General features: G+C 40.1%; 1 protein-coding gene across 1 annotated transcript in view; it reads left to right on the plus strand.

Annotated features, from left to right (window-relative positions):
• Positions 1 to 22139, plus strand: part of kmt5b (lysine methyltransferase 5B) — an 87434-nt gene that overhangs the window by 44629 nt on the left and 20666 nt on the right. The window contains exons 3-6 of the mRNA XM_051923445.1: positions 3347 to 3494; positions 8054 to 8219; positions 8667 to 8776; positions 15086 to 15252. Of these exons, the coding sequence (XP_051779405.1) occupies positions 3347 to 3494; positions 8054 to 8219; positions 8667 to 8776; positions 15086 to 15252 (591 nt within the window). The remainder of the gene's footprint in view (positions 1 to 3346; positions 3495 to 8053; positions 8220 to 8666; positions 8777 to 15085; positions 15253 to 22139) is intronic.

Below are 22139 nucleotides of genomic sequence, written 5' to 3' on the forward strand. Positions count from 1 at the left end.
CCCCCTGAACCTAATAACTGGTTGGGCCACCCTTAGCAGCAATAACTGCAATCAAGCGTTTGCGATAACTTGCAATGAGTCTTTTACAGCGCTCTGGAGGAATTTTGGCCCACTCATCTTTGCAAAATTATTGTAATTCAGCTTTATTTGAGGGTTTTCTAGCATGAACCGCCTTTTTAAGGTCATGCCATAGCATCTCAATTGGATTCAGGTCAGGACTTTGACTAGGCCACTCCAAAGTCTTCATTTTGTTTTTCTTCAGCCATTCAGAGGTGGATTTGCTGGTGTGTTTTGGGTCATTGTCCTGTTGCAGCACCCAAGATCGCTTCAGCTTGAGTTGACGAACAGATGGCCGGACATTCTCCTTCAGGATTTTTTGGTAGACAGTAGAATTCATGGTTCCATCTATCACAGCAAGCCTTCCAGGTCCTGAAGCAGCAAAACAACCCCAGACCATCACACTACCACCACCATATTTTACTGTTGGTATGATGTTCTTTTTCTGAAATGCTGTGTTCTTTTTACGCCAGATGTAACGGGACATTTGCCTTCCAAAAAGTTCAACTTTTGACTCATCAGTCCACAAGGTATTTTCCCAAAAGACTTGGCAATCATTGAGATGTTTCTTAGCAAAATTGAGACGAGCCCTAATGTTCTTTTTGCTTAACAGTGGTTTGCGTCTTGGAAATCTGCCATGCAGGCCGTTTTTGCCCAGTCTCTTTCTTATGGTGGAGTCGTGAACACTGACCTTAATTGAGGCAAGTGAGGCCTGCAGTTCTTTAGACGTTGTCCTGGGGTCTTTTGTGACCTCTCGGATGAGTCGTCTCTGCGCTCTTGGGGTAATTTTGGTCGGCCGGCCACTCCTGGGAAGGTTCACCACTGTTCCATGTTTTTGCCATTTGTGGATAATGGCTCTCACTGTGGTTCGCTGGAGTCCCAAAGCTTTAGAAATGGCTTTATAACCTTTACCAGACTGATAGATCTCAGTTACTTCTGTTCTCATTTGTTCCTGAATTTCTTTGGATCTTTGCATGATGTCTAGCTTTTGAGGTGCTTTTGGTCTACTTCTCTGTGTCAGGCAGGTCCTATTTAAGTGATTTCTTGATTGAAACAGGTGTGGCAGTAATCAGGCCTGGGGGTGGCTACGGAAATTGAACTCAGGTGTGATACACCACAGTTAGGTTATTTTTTAACAAGGGGGCAATTACTTTTTCACACAGGGCCATGTAGGTTTGGATTTTTTTTCTCCCTAAATAATAAACACCATCATTGAAAAACTGCATTTTGTGTTTACTTGTGTTATATTTGACTAATGGTTAAATGTGTTTGATGATCAGAAACATTTTGTGTGACAAACATGCAAAAGAATAAGAAATCAGGAAGGGGGCAAATAGTTTTTCACACCACTGTATATATGCTGTACTGATGCAATATTTAGAATCCTTGATCTAGAAATCCCCAAAAACTATGCTTAGATTGTGGCTTGGAATGTAAAGGAGAGAGAGGTTTGGAGCAGGCCCTGATACAGCACATTGCTGCACCCACCACATGACAGATCAACTCAGGATCCCAGATTAAGACCTGAGTGAAGCCATGTGATGGGTGACACCTCAGCACCACACTAGTTCAGGTGGAATGGAAGAGTGTGTTTGTTTTTTTAATGGTACCTGGAGTGCCAATTCTGCCACCAACCCCCCAGGTTTTTCCTTGCAGGGCCTACGTGCAGGGCTGGATGCAGATTAACCTCCTACCCAGGACGGAACAATTGCAGGTTAATAGCCTTGCTCAAGGGCCCAACGAAGTAGTCACTTTTGGCGTTTTACGGGATTTGATCTGGCAACCTTCCGATTCCAGTGTGTATTCCTAGCCTCAGAGCCACCACACCGCCCTAGAGAAAACTAAGGTTTGATTTTGTCTTTGGTCACAGTGATATAATCTGTATACGTGAGATCTGACAACCAATGAATGCTCATCTGGAAGTAGAATACATATACTGTTATTAACTACCAAGGAATAAAGGAACACAAGCATTTCGGACCTCACAAACTGAAGAGAAGTTCGTCTGTCTGATGTGTCGTGTTTTACATAATACAACAGAATGGTGGGAGGGAAAAAAAAGAGGAAGAAATTACCACTGAAGTTGCCACATGTTAATCCTGCATATAGCACCTGTTTCGTCTGCCGCCACAAAATGGTGCAAACACGACTGTCCCAAAGGTCAGCATGCAGTTGGTAAATGTCACATGTGACTTGATGAGGAGCTGCAGTTGCCAAGTCTGACATACATAATTCTTTTCTTTGCATTTATATAGCGCTTTTCTCACTACTCAAAGCGCTCAGCAATTACAGGTCAAGGGCCCAACAGAGCAAAGTCCCTATTGGCATTTACAGGATTCGAACCGGCAACATTCCGATTGCCAGTGCAGATCCCTATTCTCAGAGCCACCACTCCGCCTACATAAAGACTAGAAGTTGTGTGATGCGACATTGACTTTACTTTACACACAGATGTTCATGCTTTTGCCTAAATTCTTTGACGTTGTTTAATACAGGTTAACTAATAGGTGCTTGAGTGGAAGTGTCTGTTCTTGCCTTGAGCAGATCTAATTGTTATTTATCGGTTTCTGTGTTATTGCTGTGCTTGAATAAGACATTTTGATGATGCCCTGTTATTTATGTTTGAAGAGAGATGTTAGTTTTTTTTTTTTTTCTTTTTATTATATTTCAAGGTGAAACTTGTAACAGTTTCTTGCTGATCATCTCAATAAACAAAACAATATTGAGTGATATGTAAATTGGCCGTGTGCATTCGTATCTGCTCTTTAATTGCTAGCTTTTAAGAAAAATGTAAATTTAAAAAAATTAGTAGTATAAACTAATAGGTACAGGAAAGCTGCGGTATATTTGTAACTGTGAGTGCCTACTAAGTCCTGATACAACATGCAGTTCACTTAAGAGGCTGGTTTCAAAATATTGGAATAGCAGGGTGGGACTGGACCATGTGTCTTCCTGGGGGTTGCCAACCAGGATCCTGAGCTGTTTCGTTGTGTGGCAACATGCTGTACCAGTGCATGCTCCCCAACCTGACCTAACCTGATTCTTTTTAAAATAGTGGTGTTTTGATAAGTCAGACAAAGGTGGCTCTAACTGTGGTCTTGTATTGATCATTGTATTGGTATTTCAAACTTGGAGCAATCCTCTTCTGTCCAGAAGATGCAGTGAAAATACACTGTATCTGCATTTAAAAAGCATTGAGACATCCACCTTCACAATGGGGAAGGAGATCTGAACCCACTGAAGTTCTCTAAGATTCTTTAGTAAGTTGTTCTTTTTCTTACATTGACAGGTTTTGGCAGTACAGCCCTTGAAGCAGAAAGGCGATATGTACCTTCTTCTGGAATGACTGCCAAAGAGCTCTGTGAAAATGATGATCTGGCAACCAGTTTGATTCTTGATCCTTATTTAGGTTTTCAGACCCATAAAATGAACACCAGGTTTGTATTGTATTTGTTTAATATATTAAACTTGTTGACTATTACTGTCTGTGGGTCTTTGTTGTTAGATGATTATTGTGAAACGCAGCTTAAACGCATCATAATGTTGTCTTACAATTACTGAGTTATTTGCTCTCTTTTTAACCAATTCAAATGAAGAGAATGATGGCTGCTGTATACCAACTATGTTAATGAAAATTACAGACCGGTATTTGAAATTACTATGACAGAGTTTGACTAATATTTGAGTTTTGGAATCGGTTATAACCACAGCAATAGATGTTTGATTATTACTACCATACAAGTTAAATATAATAAAATGGAAACAAAATTCACACAAGGTGTGAATAATCACAAAATGATAATCACAAAATGAAAAACAGATGCATATAAATATTAACCCTTTTAAAGCCTAATTAAATTGACATCACAAGTCTGATCTTTTTTTTTTCCACCTTTTTATGAAATCTGAATCAGAAATAAAAGTGAATCTAGTTATAATATTAGTATCCCAGCAAAGAGAATTGGCACGGTTGGCTTACAAGGTCGACTGTTTTATCAAAAAACATTAATTCTCCAATTTGACACATGCAAAGGTACATTCTGTTCTTGGATAAAAATGAAATTATAAAGCACACATGCAGCACTGATCTGGTCCATCTTCACTGCCCACACTACAGCGTGTGGTTTCTTTATCCTTGGCAACTATTTTTAAAATGGGTAAAGCAAGATTGTTAGGATAAGTGCATGTCTTCCAATAAAATATATATTTTTTATTTAATACTACCTGAGCAAACAGGAGTGGACAATGAAGCCAAAAATCTATATCACAGTGTAATATTATAAATTCTGACATTTTGGTAAATACATTTATATAGTTCAAGACTGAAATATATTTTTCACAAATAACAAAAGTATCCATGATTAATTATGCACACAGGCACTTCTGTTCGTCAGTACGCTTAACACTCTTGTTATTCTGATTAATTCAATAGCAGGTATTCACCTCTATTGAACCATCTCAAAAAAAAAGTACAGCTTCTTTCTCACTCACTTATGTCACCACCAGGCAACCACAGTGCAAGATGCAGCTTTTTTCTTTCTTCGCTTGCTGTTTATATCAACTCACCAGTCAGGCTGAACAACACAGCAATCTGGGCAATATTCGAAAAGGGGTAAATGCTTATTATACACATTTCACATACAAGTCAATAAACAAAGATTTTAACTTTAAGATACGCCATTTGTTTTTGTGTGCGGGAATTATACATAGTTTTACATTTTTACATTTAAAGGTACAAGTTATCCACTTATTTAGCATACTGGTAAATTTTTTTTTTTTTTTTTTAATCCTAGTTAATCTGATGTAATGGATTAATCAGTACATCACCTCCTATGTTCATATCTTTAAAAATTTAAAAAATGGAGCATTAATATGTACGTTTACGCCATTGTCTGGATTCTAGTCAGATGCTACCAAGCTGTAAAGTTGCGTTTTCACTATAACCTAAATTTTTTTGTTTTCTTTTCTGTCTTGAAAATGACCTGACCATGTTACAGGTATAGACAATGTTGCATGTTACTTTATTTTTTTAAAGCATTCCTGGAAAGCAAAATAGCACAAATCATTTCTTAAAGAATTATTTGTTTTGTTCTGACAGTGTATCGTTTTAAGAAGTCATTTTCATTATAACCTAATAGCACATCTGATTTCTGCAACAAATGACAATTGAATCTGGGGAACAAGTATTTAGTAACTTATTTCTAGCTTGAATTCCAGTCAGCATTTCTTCATTTGTATTTGTAGTATAAACTTGACGACAACTTGATTACAGTTCCAATTTTCGTTTGTTCAGCAAAGATCATAAATGGTTTGTTTTTCTTTTTTGGTAAAGCTTTGATTGTTTGGAACTGAATGCTGCAATAAAGATGAAGGCAGGGGACACTTGTAAAATCGATTTTCAACAAAGCTGCCTGGTAATAATAAATCAGCTGAAACTGCATTAATTATCCATATTACTAACCGAGAATGGTAAACTGGATATGGACACAGGGACATGCCCGTGGACGCAGGAGACATAGTGCGCAGGCGCCACACGAAACCCCCCTCCCCAGAGTGAAACGGAAGAGACTACGAACGTGCGCAGGTGCCACACAAAGCCCCCCGCCCCAGAGTGAAACAGGAGAGAAGTAATATGGAAGCAGGTACATGCCCATGGACGCAGGAGACATAATAAAACAAGAGGAGTCAACGCCCCGCCCCAGAGTGAAACGGGACACACTACGGAGTCCACAAAGGTTCACAAATCAAACCCGACATAGTGCGGAAGCGCGTCTGACACCGCGGAAGCAAAACTGTCTTGGCTCCTGGATATAATTAATGAACGCAGGCGCCTACAACGCAAGTCTGAAATGCCGCAAACCAGGCAGGCACGGCTCCAAAAAGAAAGGGCTCGACTGACCGAGATACAAAGTGAAACGGGAAACACTACGGAGTCCACAGTGGTCCACAATGCACTGCATAATAGTACGGACGGAGCTCCGTATTAACAGTAGGGGGCCCCAGAGTGACACGGGCGAACGCTCTGTATTAAACTTGTGTCATCCTCACACGTCCAAACTATACAGCATAGGTGAATCACATTACAGTGATGCATTATTGACAGTGCAACCACAGACATCGCTCCGTATTAACAGTAAGTGCAATTATTCATATTACTAACGGTACACAACAGAGAACTACTGGAGTCACGATCACGTCTCCAAAACTATACAGCTCCACAATACACGTGGGTGCCTACAATGCGCGTCTGAAACTGCGGAAGCATAACTGTCTCGGCTCCAAAACCATACAGCTCCACTAACAGAGCTGCAGAAACGAGCCCGCATAGACACATACAATGAACATGGACGACTACAACACGCGTCTCACACCGCAGAAGCAGGACGGCTGCACAGCGGGCACGGCACGGGTTCAAAACGCCGGGGGTAGGCGAGCGAAGCGAGCAGGGGGCGGAGCCCCGTTGTTATATATAAAGCAAAACTCATCGTGCCATTACTAGGATCAGTTGTAAGTAAGATTGAAATTGCATAAACAATGAAATTAGTCAGTTTATTTTCCTCCTTTCTCTATTAATACTGTATTCTAATCATGTACCTTTTTATAGAAACCTTTTATAGTACAGTTGAAGTGAGAAGTTTCCGTACACTTAGAGTGAATTCTTTAAAACTCACTTAATAACCCCTCCACAGATTTTATACTAACAAACTGTAAATTTGGCATATTGTTTAAGACATAAACTTTGTGCAGGGCAAAATTCCCTTTTTCCAACAATGTTCACCGACCTTCCGAGTATTTCACTATTCGACTATAAAACTGTATTGTGTTTTCAAACAGGTTGCCATTCTCAAATACGGTATCTTGTCTGGAGGCTGTTCATTGTGCAAAACATGCCAAAATGGAGTATATTAGGAAGAACAGTACAACAACAATTTTATTTATATAGCACATTTTCATACAAATAATGCAGGTCAATGTGCTTTACATGATGAAGAAAGAGAAAAAAGACAAAATAAGGATTAAAATAAGGTAACACTAATTAACATAGAATAAAAGTAAGGTCCGATGGCCAAGGAGGACAGAAAAAACGAAAAAAACTCCAGACGGCTGGAGAAAAAAATAAAATCTGCAGGGGTTCCTAGGCCACGAAACCACCCAGCCCCCTCTAGGCATTCTCCTTAACATAAATGATCAGTCCTCATTGTATTCAGGGTTCTCATGGAAGGACTTAATGATGATGGTCATGTGGACTTCTGGCCTTTTAATCCATCAATGTAGGGACATCACGGTGCTTTGATCAAGTGGCGGTGGCGCAGGTTGCCACCTCAGAAAACCAGAAAAAGAACAGAAGAGAAGGTAGGGGTTAGTACAGATTTTGAATATGAATACCATGAATAATAGTGATAATTGAATATACAGAGCATCAGAATTAAACTAAGATGAAGCTATGAGGAAAGCCAATGTTAAAATAATGTGTTTTCAGCAGTTTACTATGTAATGTGTCTGCAAAGCATTATATACTTATTTAGGCTATTTTATACTCCGTTAAAATGATAGCTTCTTGGTTAGGATATTTCTAGTCCAATATAACACTAATTTCAATAATAGTTATTTTTTAGCTGTTTAAAAAAATACTGTAGCTCATAACCCTTGCAAACAGCTAAGCAGAGTGGTGCTAGTAGATATTTAGTATCAAAGAGTTGGTGAAAATAAGAATATGCAATTTTATAATGGTATATTTTAGAAGAGTAAAAATGAATAAGAAACCAGGTAGTTTTTTTGGTGAACGCACCTGTAAGTGTCACCATGCTTTATTCTTGTTTCTGCAATAAAATCCTTTAAAAGGAGCAATAACAGATTGAATTTTGTAATATTCATAATTGCATTTGGCATTAAAATCCTTTTTGTCTTTAGCTCTGTGAATTGTATTGACTTTGAGACTGCATATAAAATCTTCAATTACTCCTTTTGGTTTGGTTTTTTTTTTTTTGTTTTGAAGGTTTCGTCCCATTAAAGGAAGACAAGAAGAACTGAAGGAAGTCATAGAATATTTTAAGAAGCATGACAGCTTAGAGAAAGCTTTTGATGCACTAACGTCTGGAGACTGGGCTCGACACTATTTCCTCAATAAAACCAAGATCCAGGAAAAACTGTTCAAAGAGCATGTATGTGTTTTACTTTGAAGAGCTTCTCCAAGTGAGAGCTCCGGGAATGTTCTTCCGATTGATAACATTTCTGAGTTAAAAAGCAAGCCTGTGTGGGTTGATTGTTGCGTTGTTAATCTGGATTTCCAAACACAACTGATTGAGAGAAAACTGCAGTGCTGCTCATGTCTGTACTTGGATTTGTTGTGGTGGTGGTTGTTGTTTGTTGGAGTTTGTGAAGAAATTGTGTTGACTTGTTGAAGAAGGAGGGGTGGGCAGGTCCTTTTCTTTGCAGACAGTTGGGATATTTGTTAAAGTCATTCCACATGGAGACATGCATGAACTGCTACTGTGATTCATTCAGGATAGTATTAGTTTATGAAGTATTTTAAATTTAATGAGTAATTTTCATTATTCACTTGAAAAACTTTTTAAAAAAAAAAAAAACTTTTTAAAATTTTATTTCAGGTGTTCATTTATTTACGAATGTTTGCCACTGACAGTGGATTTGAAATTCTGCCCTGCAATCGATATTCATCAGAACGCAATGGAGCAAAAATTGTTGCAACAAAAGAATGGTGAGAAATCAAGCTTGTTACCCTTGTGGTAGTTTAAAATTTCAACTTTTACCAGCCTGGGGTGGGTTGCAATATTCTTCTAAGCAAACCTTGTGTTTCAAGGTCAGTTAATAAGGATGAAATTTCAGTCAATTTACAAACCTCTGCCTTAGCAGCATACTCATTTGCTTTTTTACTTTGTTTCAGCACTGTCTGCTGTTTTAAAAGTCTGCTGAATTGGTAGAACTAGAAATCTAGAAATGAAATTCCTCTTGTGCTCTTTTTTTCTTGCTCAAGTTTGTTAAATGCTAAAGGAAATCTTATATTTAAATTTAGTGAATTCAGTGAAATATAAATAGTAATGTGAAAGCAGCTGGAGGAACACCAGGCTTGTGCAGGCTGACTAAGCCATTGTCTTTCTCAAAGTTGGTACTTGCACCTTTGGTGACTGAATTCCTCTTACACACATTTTAAGCAGTGCCTGATCCTTGGCTATTTTAAGAGAATTGCATTTAAAATACATATAACATATTAAAATGCATCTGACATATTTAAAAATGTATTTGTATTTGAAAGGTTTCTTTCTTTTTGTACAGTTTGCTTGTTTTTTTTTTCTTTTGGTGTCTGATCATTGTTTCCCACATAAGTTGCATGATGTTTTCTGTTACTTTCAAACGACGCTTTGTTCTTACAGTTGTGCTTGAAAGTTTGTGAACCCTTCAGAATTTTCTATATTTCTGCATAAATATGACCTAAAACATCATCGGATTTTCACTCAAGTCCTAAAAGTAGATAAAGAGAAACCAGTTAAACAAATGAGACAAAAATATTATACTTGGTCATTTATTTATTGAGAAAAATGATCGAATATTCCATATTTGTGAGTGGCAAAAGTATGTGAACCTCTAGGATTAGCAGTTAGTTTGAAGGTGAAATTCGAGTCCGGTGTTTTCCATCAATGGGATGACAACCAGGTGTGAGTGGGCACCCTGTGTTATTTAAAGAACAGGATCTATCAAAGTCTGCTCTTCACAACACATGTTTGTGGAAGTGTATCATGGCACGAACAAAGGAGATTTCTGAGGACCTCACAAAAAGAGTTGTTGATGCTCATCAGGCTGGAAAAGGTTACAAAACCATCTCTAAAGAGTTTGGACTCCACCAATCCACAGTCAGATCTGATTGTGTACAAATGGAGGAAATTCAAGAGCATTGTTACCCTCCCCAGGAGTGGTCAACCAACAAAGATCCCTCCAAGAGCAAGGCGTGTAATAGTCAGCGAGGTCACAAAGGATCCCAGGGTAACTTCTAAGCAACTGAAGGCCTCTCTCACATTGGCTAATGTTCATGTTCATGAGTCCACCATCAGGAGAACACTGAACGACAATGGTGTGCATGGCAGGGTTGCAAGGAGAAAGCCACTGCTGTCCAAAAAAAAACATTGCTGCTCATGTGCAGTTTGCTTAAGATCACGTGGACAAACCAGAAGGCTATTGAAAGAAGGTTTTGTGGACGGATGAGACCAAAATAGAACTTTTTGGTTTAAATGAAAAGCGTTATGTTTGGAGAAAGGAAAACACTGCATTCCAGCATAAGAACCTTATCCCATCTGTGAAACATGGTGGTGGTAGTATCATAGTTTGGGCCTGTTTTGCTGCATCTGAGCCAGGACGGCTTGCCTTCATTGATGGAACAATGAATTCTGAATTATATCGGAGAATTCTAAAGGAAAATGTCAGGACATATGTCCATGAACTGAATCTCAAGAGAAGGTGGGTCATGCAGCAAGACAACGACCCTAAGCACACAAGTCGTTCTACCAAAGAATGGTTAAAGAAGAATAAAGTGAATGTTTTGGGATGGCCAAGTCAAAGTCCTGACCTTAATCCAATCGAAATGTGGTGGAAGGACCTGAAGCGAGGAGCAGTTAATGTGAGGAAACCCACCAACATCCCAGAGTTGAAGCTGTTCTGTACGGAGGAATGGGCTCAAATTCCTCCAATCCGGTGTGCAGGACTGATCAACAGTTACCGGAAACGTTTAGGGGGTTCACACCAGATATTGAAAGCAAAGGTTCACATACTTTTGCCACTCACAAATATGTAATATTCGATCATTTTCCTTAATAAATAAATGACCAAGTATAATAATTTTGTCTCATTTGTTTAACTGGTTTCTCTTTATCTACTTTTAAGACTTGAGTGAAAATCTGATGATGTTTTAGGTCATATTTATGCAGAAATATAGAAAATTCTAAATGATTCACAAACTTTCAAACACAACTGTAGTTACTGTTGTAAAAACGAGAGAGAAGGCAGAAAAAGTTTGGGATCAACACCATATATTGTACACAACTGCAAGGAAAATAGCTCCGGAGTACTGTCTGGGTCAACATCCAAATAGGGACCGGGTAGGAAGGGAGGGTGCTTGGTTTTTAGAGGTTTATAAATTTTATAGTAGGGTCCGTGAGGGTTCAAGCCAGAAGGAGGTGTGGCTAGGAAGGGAGTTCAGCAACTGGTGAAGTTTTAAGTGGACTTCTCTTCAGGCGAGCTACAGAAGAGGGAGAAGAAAGGTTAGAGCGCTTCATCAATCCCTGCCCTCGGTTAAGCCGTTAGCCTGCCTCCCAAGTGCACATGTGTGACACTGTGTAATGCGCAAGGCTGTGAGGTGCTTTTAAAGAAAAAAAAAAATTTTAATTCTTGCTGTTAAAAAAAATTTATTCTTTTAACAGGTGGCTTTTTGGTACTTTAAAGAGGCAGAAATCCCCAATACGTAGCTTGTGGTTTTGTTTTCTAAGGAACTCGGGTTTATGTTTGGTTTACCATATGTTACCAGTACACTGGAATTCTTAGTCATAATTTTTGACTTAAATATAAAACAAAAATTAAAAGGAAATAAAAAGAGTAATTGGTTTGTTTTTATATGCAATGCACCAAACAATACAGAATATGAAAAAAATAATTTATGTGAGTATATGGGTGGTAATGGATAGCCATGTAACAGATTTAGCTGTTTGTGATTAGGTGAAGGGATTGTAGATTTAGTCCATATTAGTTGAAATCCTCTTGCTGTCTGCATCTTATGACTAGCTTGGTCCAGTAAGTGACTTATTAAAAAAAAATAAAGTGAAATAACATTAGCAGTATGGAGGTGAAAAGATCAAAATCACGTGAATTAAACCATAGTCCAAGTGAGAGGTATTCTGTCGAACGAAGCACAAAGAAGCCATTAACCCATGCTGTTGAGAACCTGAAAATGTACTTGCAAAGTCGAAAATTAAAATTTAATGAGCAGCAGGTGGCGCCAGTGCTATTTTGCATTTTACTTTTCACTTTTGCAGCTTCATTGCTGTTCAGACTGAAAATGAAATTGCATATGATGTTGTTTCATTTTTTAAATTTTTTGCAGCATTCTTGCACATAGACTTTGAAAGTGAAATTGCAAATGGTGTTATTTCATTTTATTTTTAATTTTTGGAGCATTCGGGGTGGAGTGGTGGCTCTGAGGCTAAGGATCTGCGCTGGTATCCTGAAGGTTGCTGGTTCAAATCCCCGTCACTGCCAAAAGAGATCCTACTCTGCTGGGCCCTTGAGCAAGACCCTTAACCTGTAATTGCTCCAGAGGCGCTGCACAATGGCTGACCCTGTGCTCTGACCCCAAGGGGTATGCGAAAACTAACAAATTTCTAATACGAGAAATCGTATAAGACGAAATAAAGAGCAAAAAAAAAAAAAAAAAAATTGTCATTCTCACGCATAGACATTTTTGCAGAAAATTCCTCCCATAAAGACAAACCTGTTTTTTAAAGGATTGTTAATACTTTATTTACTGTATATAGGTTTACTAAAAAGTATTTCTTTCTGTCATTTGACAGAATACTGGCAGACAATGGGTATTTGTGTTATTTTACTTTAAAAGTTGACAACCTTCAAGTTCTATACACGTGCGTCTCTTATACGTGACTTGGAAATTCCCAAAGTAAAACTCAAAGAATTTACTGGGATTTTTTTTCATTCATCTGTGACTGGGCAATTCCATCAATTTCCATGCCCAGTACTGTTCACACTGCTAATACCTGTCAAGGACAACAATGAAAAGCTTTAAGGCAAAAGAAAAACTCTAGGACCACTGCGTGCTCAGATTATTTATTTATTTATTTTGCCCCCTGTTAAACAAGTCTGTACATCGTTTTTTCTTTGTCCCTGTTCAAAGAAACTTGTCTAAAGATCTGGGTTAACTATCTAGTATTGTCCTTGAATTGCATGTAGAGTAGCTCCCTGATTCCATCTGCTGAGGTCATTGATTTTAGATAAGTCTGACAACTATGTTGAAGTTAACAAAAGTGTCAGCAAATTTAGACGAGGACACCATGATACTTTTATCAGGGCATTTTTCACCCTTTGTACACCAAGCTGTTAATGCCCAGGAATTCTACTAGGACCACATCAAGGAAAAGTTCTGATTGGCTTCCTGGCATATGAGGCGTTTGTGAAAAGTCCTACTAATTGTCTAGGAATGACATTGACCTTATTATGTACTTAACAATTGTACAATTTAATTTTTGTTTACTCTCTTTTTAAATCTTGGGGATGGGTGACACCTCAGCACCACACCAGTTCTGATCTCCAACAGGTCTGACCCCATTGGCTCTCCACTGGTTTTGACTTTTGCAGGGTTGAGGCTCCCGAGGGCTTTCCCCCCCCATCCCCTTCATAATGTGAGCAGCCTTATTATGAGTGGCTGCAGCAGAGTGACTCCCGCGGAGCATAGAAAGAAGTCCTGTCTGTCATCCCAGAGTTGCGTGAAGGTTTTTTTTTTTTTTTTTTTAACGTTGCTACCAACCCTCATGATTTTCCTGCTAGTTGGAGGACCGCTTTCAGGACCAGATGTAGTTTAACGTCGTACCTAGGACAGGGTTGTGCGCTCCAGCGGTGGTTGGGCATCTGTTGGTCAAGAAAGATTCACTGATCTCGACTTTGCTGACGATGCTGTGATCTTCACAGGTCAATGGAGGCTCTGATTGGGGCTCTCGAGAGACTGAGTGTCTAGGCTTGTGAGAGTCCCGATAAAAACCAAAGATCCAGGCCTTTGATGACCTCTTGGGCACGGCCATCAGCAGTGTGTCTATCTGTGGAGAGAGTGTCGACCTTGTCAAGAGGTTTACTTACCTCTGCAGTGACATTCATGCCTCTGGTGACTCCTCCTATGAAGTCAGTAGACAGACTGGGAAAGCATGGGGAGGTCATGAGGTCTCTGGAAAGGGGGGTGTGTGGATTTCCCGATATCTTGGCAAAAGGATGAAGGTCCAAGTCTTTGGACTCACCTTTCTTGCTATATGGTAGCGAGACGAGGTTACTATACTCTGACCTGAGACAAAGTCTGGAGTCCTTCAGTACTGTGTCTCTTTGGAGTATCTTTGGGAACTGCTGGTTTGACTTTGTGTCAAATAAGCAGTTGCTTCTGGAGTCCCGAATGAGGCACATGACCTGCATTGTGAGGGAGTGTCAGTTACGGCACTGCGGCCATGTCATGCCATGCGATTCCCCGAGGGTGATGTGGCTCACGGGATTGTCGTTGTTGAGGACACAAGCTGTTGGACCAGACCAAGGAGACGGCCACATAACACCTGGCTGTCGCAGATAGATGGTCATTTCCAGTCCATGGTGGGACTGGACCACATGTCTCCTTTGGGTTGCCAACCAGGATCCCGAGCCGTTTCGTCATGTGGTGGGTGCAGCACCCCGCTGTACCAGTGCATGCTCCCCAACCTGACCTGACCTGATGTGACCAGGGGTGTGGATGTATACTTGTGCCAGATCACAAAAAAACTGTATTTGTTTGACTGAGTTGGCTAAAAAAAAAAAGGTTAGTATAGAGTGTTTGTTTATGGCTACTGCGCTGTCATTGGGTCGGGGTTGACAGATTTCCTATAAGAGTACCGTATTTACGCGTGTACCACGTACACATTTTTTTCATGAAAATTAGCATTAGAAAATCAGGTGCACATCATACACAAGGAAATTTTTTTCTGTAATGTTTACTACTTCTGCTTGGGCTTTCTCTCTCGCTCCCGTGCGATGGAAGAAAGAAAAACTTTCATCATGCCACAAAAATAGAAGGGCATTTCTCAGAAAGCGTGCCCTAAACGCTTAATATACAATCACAACACGCGTCGTACACGGGGCAAAACGGTTTTCGCAATTTTCTTCGTAAAAATTAGGGTGCGCATCTTACACGAGTAAAATCGGCAAGTGCTTTTTTTCCTTTTTTAAGTTGGTTCTCTGGGAAATTGTTTGCTGGTTTTAAATGCCATCATGTGTTTACTTGCAGGAAGAGGAATGACAAGATTGAGTTTTTGGTGGGCTGTATCGCAGAGCTTTCCGAAAGTGAAGAAAACATGCTACTTCGGCATGGTGAAAATGATTTCAGTGTGATGTATTCCACAAGAAAGAACTGTGCTCAGCTGTGGCTTGGACCTGCTGCATTCATTAACCATGGTATGAAAATCCATTTTCTCTCTGACTCAAAATTGAAAAGACCCCTACTTCATTGATTACGTTTAGATTGAAAGCAATGTTAATGTACTTGTACTTAGGGAGAAGGTAGGAAGGTCTAAAAAATAAGGAGTGTATTGGCTTTAACAGAGCAGGGGCCAATTTGAGGGTCAAAGTTACATCAATGAGTTATAATAGTAATAATACATTTTATTTATTTGTATGCACCTTTCTAAACACTCAAGGACACCGAACAATAGACAATGCACAGATTATAAACAAAACTAAAATACAAAAGTTAAAATCAGACAGAGCAATTGTAATCAAAGAGAAAAAGCAGTCTTAAACAAATGAGTTTTAAGTTTAGATTTGAAAAATGAAAATGATTCAATATTTCTAAGCTCAGATGGTAGTGAGTTCCAAAGCTGGGGAGCAGAGCAACTGAATGCTGTGCTCCCCCTGGTGGTAAAATGGATGAAGGGGACAGTCAAGTGGATGGAGGAAGAGGATCTAAGGGTACGGGTGGGAATGGCAACATGGAGGAAGTCAGACAGATATGGAGGGGCGAGGTTGTGAAGAGCCTTAAAAGTTAGTAGGAGAATTTTGAATTGAATTTGAACTGGAAGCCAATGAAGCTGCTGCAAAATGGGAGTGATATGGTGAATAGAGGGGGTTCTAGTAATGATGAGGGCGGGCAGCTGAATTCTGGACCAGTTGAAGCTTATAAAGAGATTTGTGGGAAAGACCAAAGAAAAGGGAATTGCAATAATCCAGACGAGAAGTGACAAAGCTATGAACAAGATATAGCAGGGGAGTGAGGGAGGGGCGAATACGATTAATGTTACGCAAGTGGAAATATCTGGGAGATGTTATTGATGTGGGACTGAAAGGATAAAGTACTGTCAAGGATGGTACCTGTGGGGAAGTGGAGACAGAGGAATTATCAATAACAAATGAAAAATGATCAGTTTTGGATAATGTTGATTTTGTACCAATGAGGAGAACCTCAGTTTTGTCACTATTTAAGAAAATTTGAGGAAAATAAGGATTTGATTTCTGCTATGCAATCAGTAAGTGAGGAGGGTGGAAAGGAAACAGTAGGTTTGCTAGTGAGAGAGAGCTGGGAGTAGTCAGCATAACAGTGGAAGCTAATGTTTTATATTTACGAAAGATGGAAGGGGAAGGAGGTAAATAATGAAAAGGAGGGGCCTCAGGACAGAGCCCACCTGAAGTAACAGCGGTGGGTTGGGATGTGAAAGTTTTAAGCTGAACAAACTGGTTCAGATCCTACCTCTCAGGCCGCATTCAATCTAGTGGAGTGTGGGTAATGTCAATCGAAGATAATCTATTGAGAAGAGTTGTGTGACAAATAGTGTCAAAGGCTGCACTCAGATCAAGGAGGATGAGAATAGGAATTAAACCAGAATCAGCTGCCATAAGGAGGTCATTAGTAATTTTTATAAGTGCCGTTTCTGTACTGTGGAGGGGACGAAAACCAGACTGGAACTGTTCATACAGATTATTTTGAGATAAATGAGAATGAAGTTGAATAGCCACTATTTTTCAAGAATTTTGGAAATGAAGGGTAGATTAGAAATAGGACGCAAATTACAGAAATTAACGTTATGCTTGTGTTTGGAAATTTATTGAAGCTCTGGAATCTCTATACCACCATTGTGACTTGAGTCATACCCTGGGTTTGTGCTAGACATACAGACTTTGGGTAAAAACAGTTGCTATATATATACAGTGCATCCGGAAAGTATTCCCAGCGCATCACTTTTTCCACATTTTCTTTTGTTACAGCCTTATTCCAAAATGGATGAAATTTCTTTTTTTTCCTCAGAATTCTACACACAACACCCCATAATGACAACATGAAAAAGGTTTACTTGAGATTTTTGCAAATTTATTAAAAATAAAAAAATTGAGAAATCCCATGTCCATAAGTACTCACAGCCTTTGCTCAATACTTTGTCGATGCACCTTTGGCAGCAATTACAGCATCAAGTCTTTTTGAATATGATGCCACAAGCTTGGCACACCTATCCTTGGCCAGTGTCGCCCATTCCTCTTTGCAGCAACTCTCAACCTCCATCAGGTTGGATGGGAAGCGTCGGTGCACAGCCATTTTAAGATCTCTCCAGAGATGTTCAATCGGATTCAAGTCTGGGCCATACAAGGACATTCACAGTGAATGTCCTGAAGCCACTCCTTTGATATCTTGGCTGTGTGCTTTGGGTCGTTGTCCTGCTGAAAGATGAACCGTCGCCCCAGTCTGAGGTCAAGAGCGCTCTGGAGCAGGTTTTCATCCAGGATGTCTCTGTACATTGCTGCAGTCATCTTTCACTTTATCCTGACTAGTCTCCCAGTCCCTGCTGCTGAAAAAAATCCCCACAGCATGATGCTGCCACCACCATGCTTCACTGTAGGGATGGTATTGGCCTGGTGATGAGCGGTGCCTGGTTTTCTCCAAACGTGACGCCTGGCATTCACACCAGAGAGTTAAATCTTTGTCTCATCAGACCAGAGAATTTTCTTTCTCATGGTCTGAGAGTCCTTCAGGTGCCTTTTGGCAAAATCCAGGCAGGCTGCCATGTGCCTTTTACTAAGGAGTGGCTTCCGTCTGGCCACTCTATCATACAGGCCTGATTGGTGGATTGCTGCAGAGATGGTTGTCCTTCTGGAAGGTTCTCCTCTCTCTACAGAGGACCTCTGGAGCCCTGACAGAGTGACCATCGGGTTCTTGGTCACCTCCCTGACTAAGGCCCTTCTCCCCCGATCGCTCAGTTTAGATGGCCGGCCAGCTCTAGGAAGAGCCCTGGTGGTTTCAAACTTCTTCCACTTACGGATGATGGAGGCCACTGTGCTCATTGGGACCTTCAAAGCAGCAGAAATTTTTCTGTAACCTTCCCCAGATTTGTGCCTCGAGACAATCCTGTCTCGGAGGTCTACAGACAATTCCTTTGACTTCATGCTTGGTTTGTGCTCTGACATGAACTGTCAACTGTGGGACCTTATATAGACAGGTGTGTGCCTTTCCAAGTCATGTCCAGTCAACTGAATTTACCACAGGTGGACTCCAATGAAGCTGCAGAAACATCTCAAGGATGATCAGGGGAAACAGGAGGCACCTGAGCTCAATTTTGAGCTTCATGGCAAAGGCTGTGAATACTTATGTACATGTGCTTTCTCAATTTTTTTTATTTTTAATAAATTTGCAAAAATCTCAAGTAAACTTTTTTCACATTGTCATTATGGGGTGTTGTGTGTAGAATTCTGAGGAAAAAAATGAATTTAATCCATTTTGGATATCCATCCATCCATTCATTTTCCAACCCGCTGAATCTGAACACAGGGTCACGGGGGTCTGCCGGAGCCAATCCCAGCCAACACAGGGCACAAGGCAGGAACCAATCCTGGGCAGGGTGCCAACCCACCGCAGTCCATTTTGGATATATATGTCAAAATATCTAGTCATAAAATTCTTCTGAACTGTAGCTATGATAGCTTTCACTTGGATGTTATAGATTGCATTGAGTAAGTAAAGCTGGAAAAAATATTGGTTTGTGTGTTTTTCATTTAAGATTGTAAAGCAAAAAAAATGGCAATATTTTTAAAGGGGGTGATTTTTTTTTTTTTTTTTTTATTTCCCTACTGTGTATATATAGTCAAAGATGAGACGAGAGATCAAAAAGGTTTGGGGCAGTCTCCTATATAATTGATCCTGGCTGCAAATGATTTAGTTTTGTGTACAAGTATGTACAGGTTGGAGTCCAAAACAGAACTAACTGGTGAGGTTGAGCTGGTGGGTTTTTGAAATGAGGCAATTATGACTGGAACCAGAAGTGACATCATCGGGCTTGTGACCGGAAGTGGCGTCATCAGGTATTGACTGGAAGTGATGTCATTGATGGTTGGTGGAATTTCCTGTAATGGGTCTGAGTGGAAAAAGAGAGAGGATCAGTGCACCTCAGCACCCCCCGGTCTGGTGTGTAATTACCTTCCTTTGGGCCTTTTAGCTGCCTCCCATATGCACGTGTGAGACAATAAATATATATAATATATATGTACACATACACACAGTCACAAGCCAAAACATTTTGACCTACCTGCTTAATATGCTGTTATGAGGTGGAGCCGCCATAAATCTGACTTGTTCCAACACATCCTGCAGATGCTTGATTGGATTGAGATCTAGGGAATTTGGGGGCCAGGGCAACACCTTGAACTCTTCATAATGTTCTTCAAACTATTATGAATTGATTTGTGCTTTGTGACAGGGCTCATTATCTTGCTGACAGATGCTACTTCCACTGGGGAACACTGTTGTCATGAAGATTGTGCCTAGTCTGCAGCAATGTTTAGGTACATGATATGCATCAAATTAAGATCCACATGAATGCCTGTATCCAGGTTTTCTCAGCAGAACATTGCCCAAAGCATCATACTCCTTCCACCAGTGTATCGTCTTCCCATAGTACATGCTGTTGCTTTCTCTCTCATTTGTAAATGATATACACGTACCCGGCCGTCCACATGATGCAACAGAAAATGGGATTCATCAAACATTCTTCTCTTGATCCAAGTTCAGGTTCTGACGCTTGTAGGCACTTTTGATGGTGGACAGCGTTTAGCATGGGAGACGCGGGTTGGTCTGTAGCTATGCAGTCCCATATGCAGCAGGGTTTGATGCACCGTGTGCCATGACACATTATTCTTATAACCATCAAAAATATCTGCCACAGTAACCCCCCTACTTGTTGGTTCGTACCAGATGGGATAGCATTCACTGATTCTTGGCTTTCCAATACCTTGTCAGTTATTCGCGTGTGAATAAATCTAAAAACCATTATGAGTTGTTTATTGCCTAGGGCAAGATTTAATGTATCATTTATTTAACCAAAATGAATAATCACTTTTCCCACACATAGCTTTTAAGTACACCCTGTACTGATCTGTATCAGTTACATACACCATGTTCCCAAATGTATGTGGATACCCCTCCAAGTCGTAAAGTTCAGGTGTTTCATCCTCCCCTATTGTTAACAGGGGCATAAAATAAAGACTGTAGCCTTGCAATCTCCATTGACAGACATTGGCACTAGAATGGGTGGGTCATAATGAAGAGCTCAGTGGCTTTTAACGTGGCACTTTAATAGGGTGCCACTTTTGCCACAAGTCAGTACTTGACATTTCTGCTGTGCTAAATCTGTTCTGTTTATGTCAAGTGAAGCGTCAAGGGGCAACAGCAGATCATCCACAAAGTAGTAGACCATACAAATACATAGAATGGGCCCTGCAGAATACTAAATCACATAGCCTCTCCTCTGTTTCAGCACTCAAAGTTCCAAACTACCTCTGGACGCAACATCAGCACCAAAACTGTGCGGTGGGAGCTTCATGATATGGTCTTCAGTGGGTGAACAGCTGTACACAAGCCTAAAATTACTATTCACAATGCCAAGCGTCACCTGGTGTGCTGTAAAGCATGTCACCATTGGACTCTAGAGCAGTGGAAACATGTTCTCTGCAGTGATGAATCGCGCTTCACTATCTGGCACCCTGATGACAACGAATCTTGGGTTTGGTGGATGCTATGAAAACTCTACTTTCCAGAGTGTATAGTGCTTATTGTAAAGTTTGAAGGAGGAGGGATAATGGTCTGGGGCTTTTTTTCTGAGTTTGGGCTAGGCCCATTGGTTCCAGTTAAGGGTACAGTTAATTCTAAAGCATGCAAAGACATTTTAGATAATTGTGCACATCTAGTTTAGTAGCAACAGTTTTGGGAAGGCCCTATTTTTTTCCAATATTACAGTGCCCCTGTGCACAAAGCCATGTCCATAAAGCCAAGGGTTCACAAGTTTGGTGTAGATGAACTCAAGTGGGCCTGCACACAGTCCAGACCTTAATTCTAATTAAAACCTTTGGGATGAATTGGAGCACTGATTGCAAGTCAGTTTTTCTTGTCCAACATCCATACCTGGCCACAGAAATTGGTTTGACTGGGCACACATTTCCCACAGACACACTCCAAATTCTTGTGAAAAGCCTTTACAGAAGAGTGGAGGCTATTACAGCTGGGGGGTTGGAGTGGGAGATGTACTCCATATTAGTGGCCAAGATTTTGGAATGGGATATCTAAACAAGCTCATATAGGTGTGATGGTCACGTGTCCACACGTTTGGCTATATGCTGGAAGTTAATGAAACCAGGTGCTGAACATCGAGGACAGTTGATTAAGTGATGGTCATAAAGTGCTAACACTGTTCTAGAAAAGCAGAACCTCCAGCAGTTTGTCCTTGACATGACTTGAAACCCTGCACAGTAGTCTCAGAGGAGCAATCATGTCTGATTATTAGTCAGGTAGGGTTCAGAGAATAATTTCCAGAGTCTATAATATTGCAGTGAAAAGGGGTAGTTATACATGGTGAACATTCAAAAGGCAGTTGCCAACTTTCCCAGCTGTGTGTGCCCCTGCAAATTCACCCGCTTCATACCGCCCTAAATGACTTAGAATACATAATGCCGATTTAACATATTCACCATGCAAAATCCGTTTATCTGGACATGTAAGAGAAACAATACAAGTTAATTCAGCAAATGTAAAAGAAAGCATAGAAAGGACCTAAGAAGTACTTTACATGGGTGAAATCACCAGACCAGTAGATAGCTAGTTTTCCAGTTACAGTTGTGCTTGAAAGTTTGTGAACCCTTTAGAATTTTTTATATTTCTGCATAAATATGACCTAAAACATCATCATATTTTCACTCAAGTCCTAAAAGTAAATAAAGAGAAACCAGTTAAACAAATGAGACAAAAATATTATACTTAGTCATTTATTTATTGAGGAAAATGATCGAATATTCCATATTTGTGAGTGGCAGAA

This window comes from Erpetoichthys calabaricus, chromosome 2, assembly GCF_900747795.2.
Source record: "Erpetoichthys calabaricus chromosome 2, fErpCal1.3, whole genome shotgun sequence".
Taxonomy (NCBI): Eukaryota; Metazoa; Chordata; class Cladistia; order Polypteriformes; family Polypteridae; genus Erpetoichthys; species Erpetoichthys calabaricus.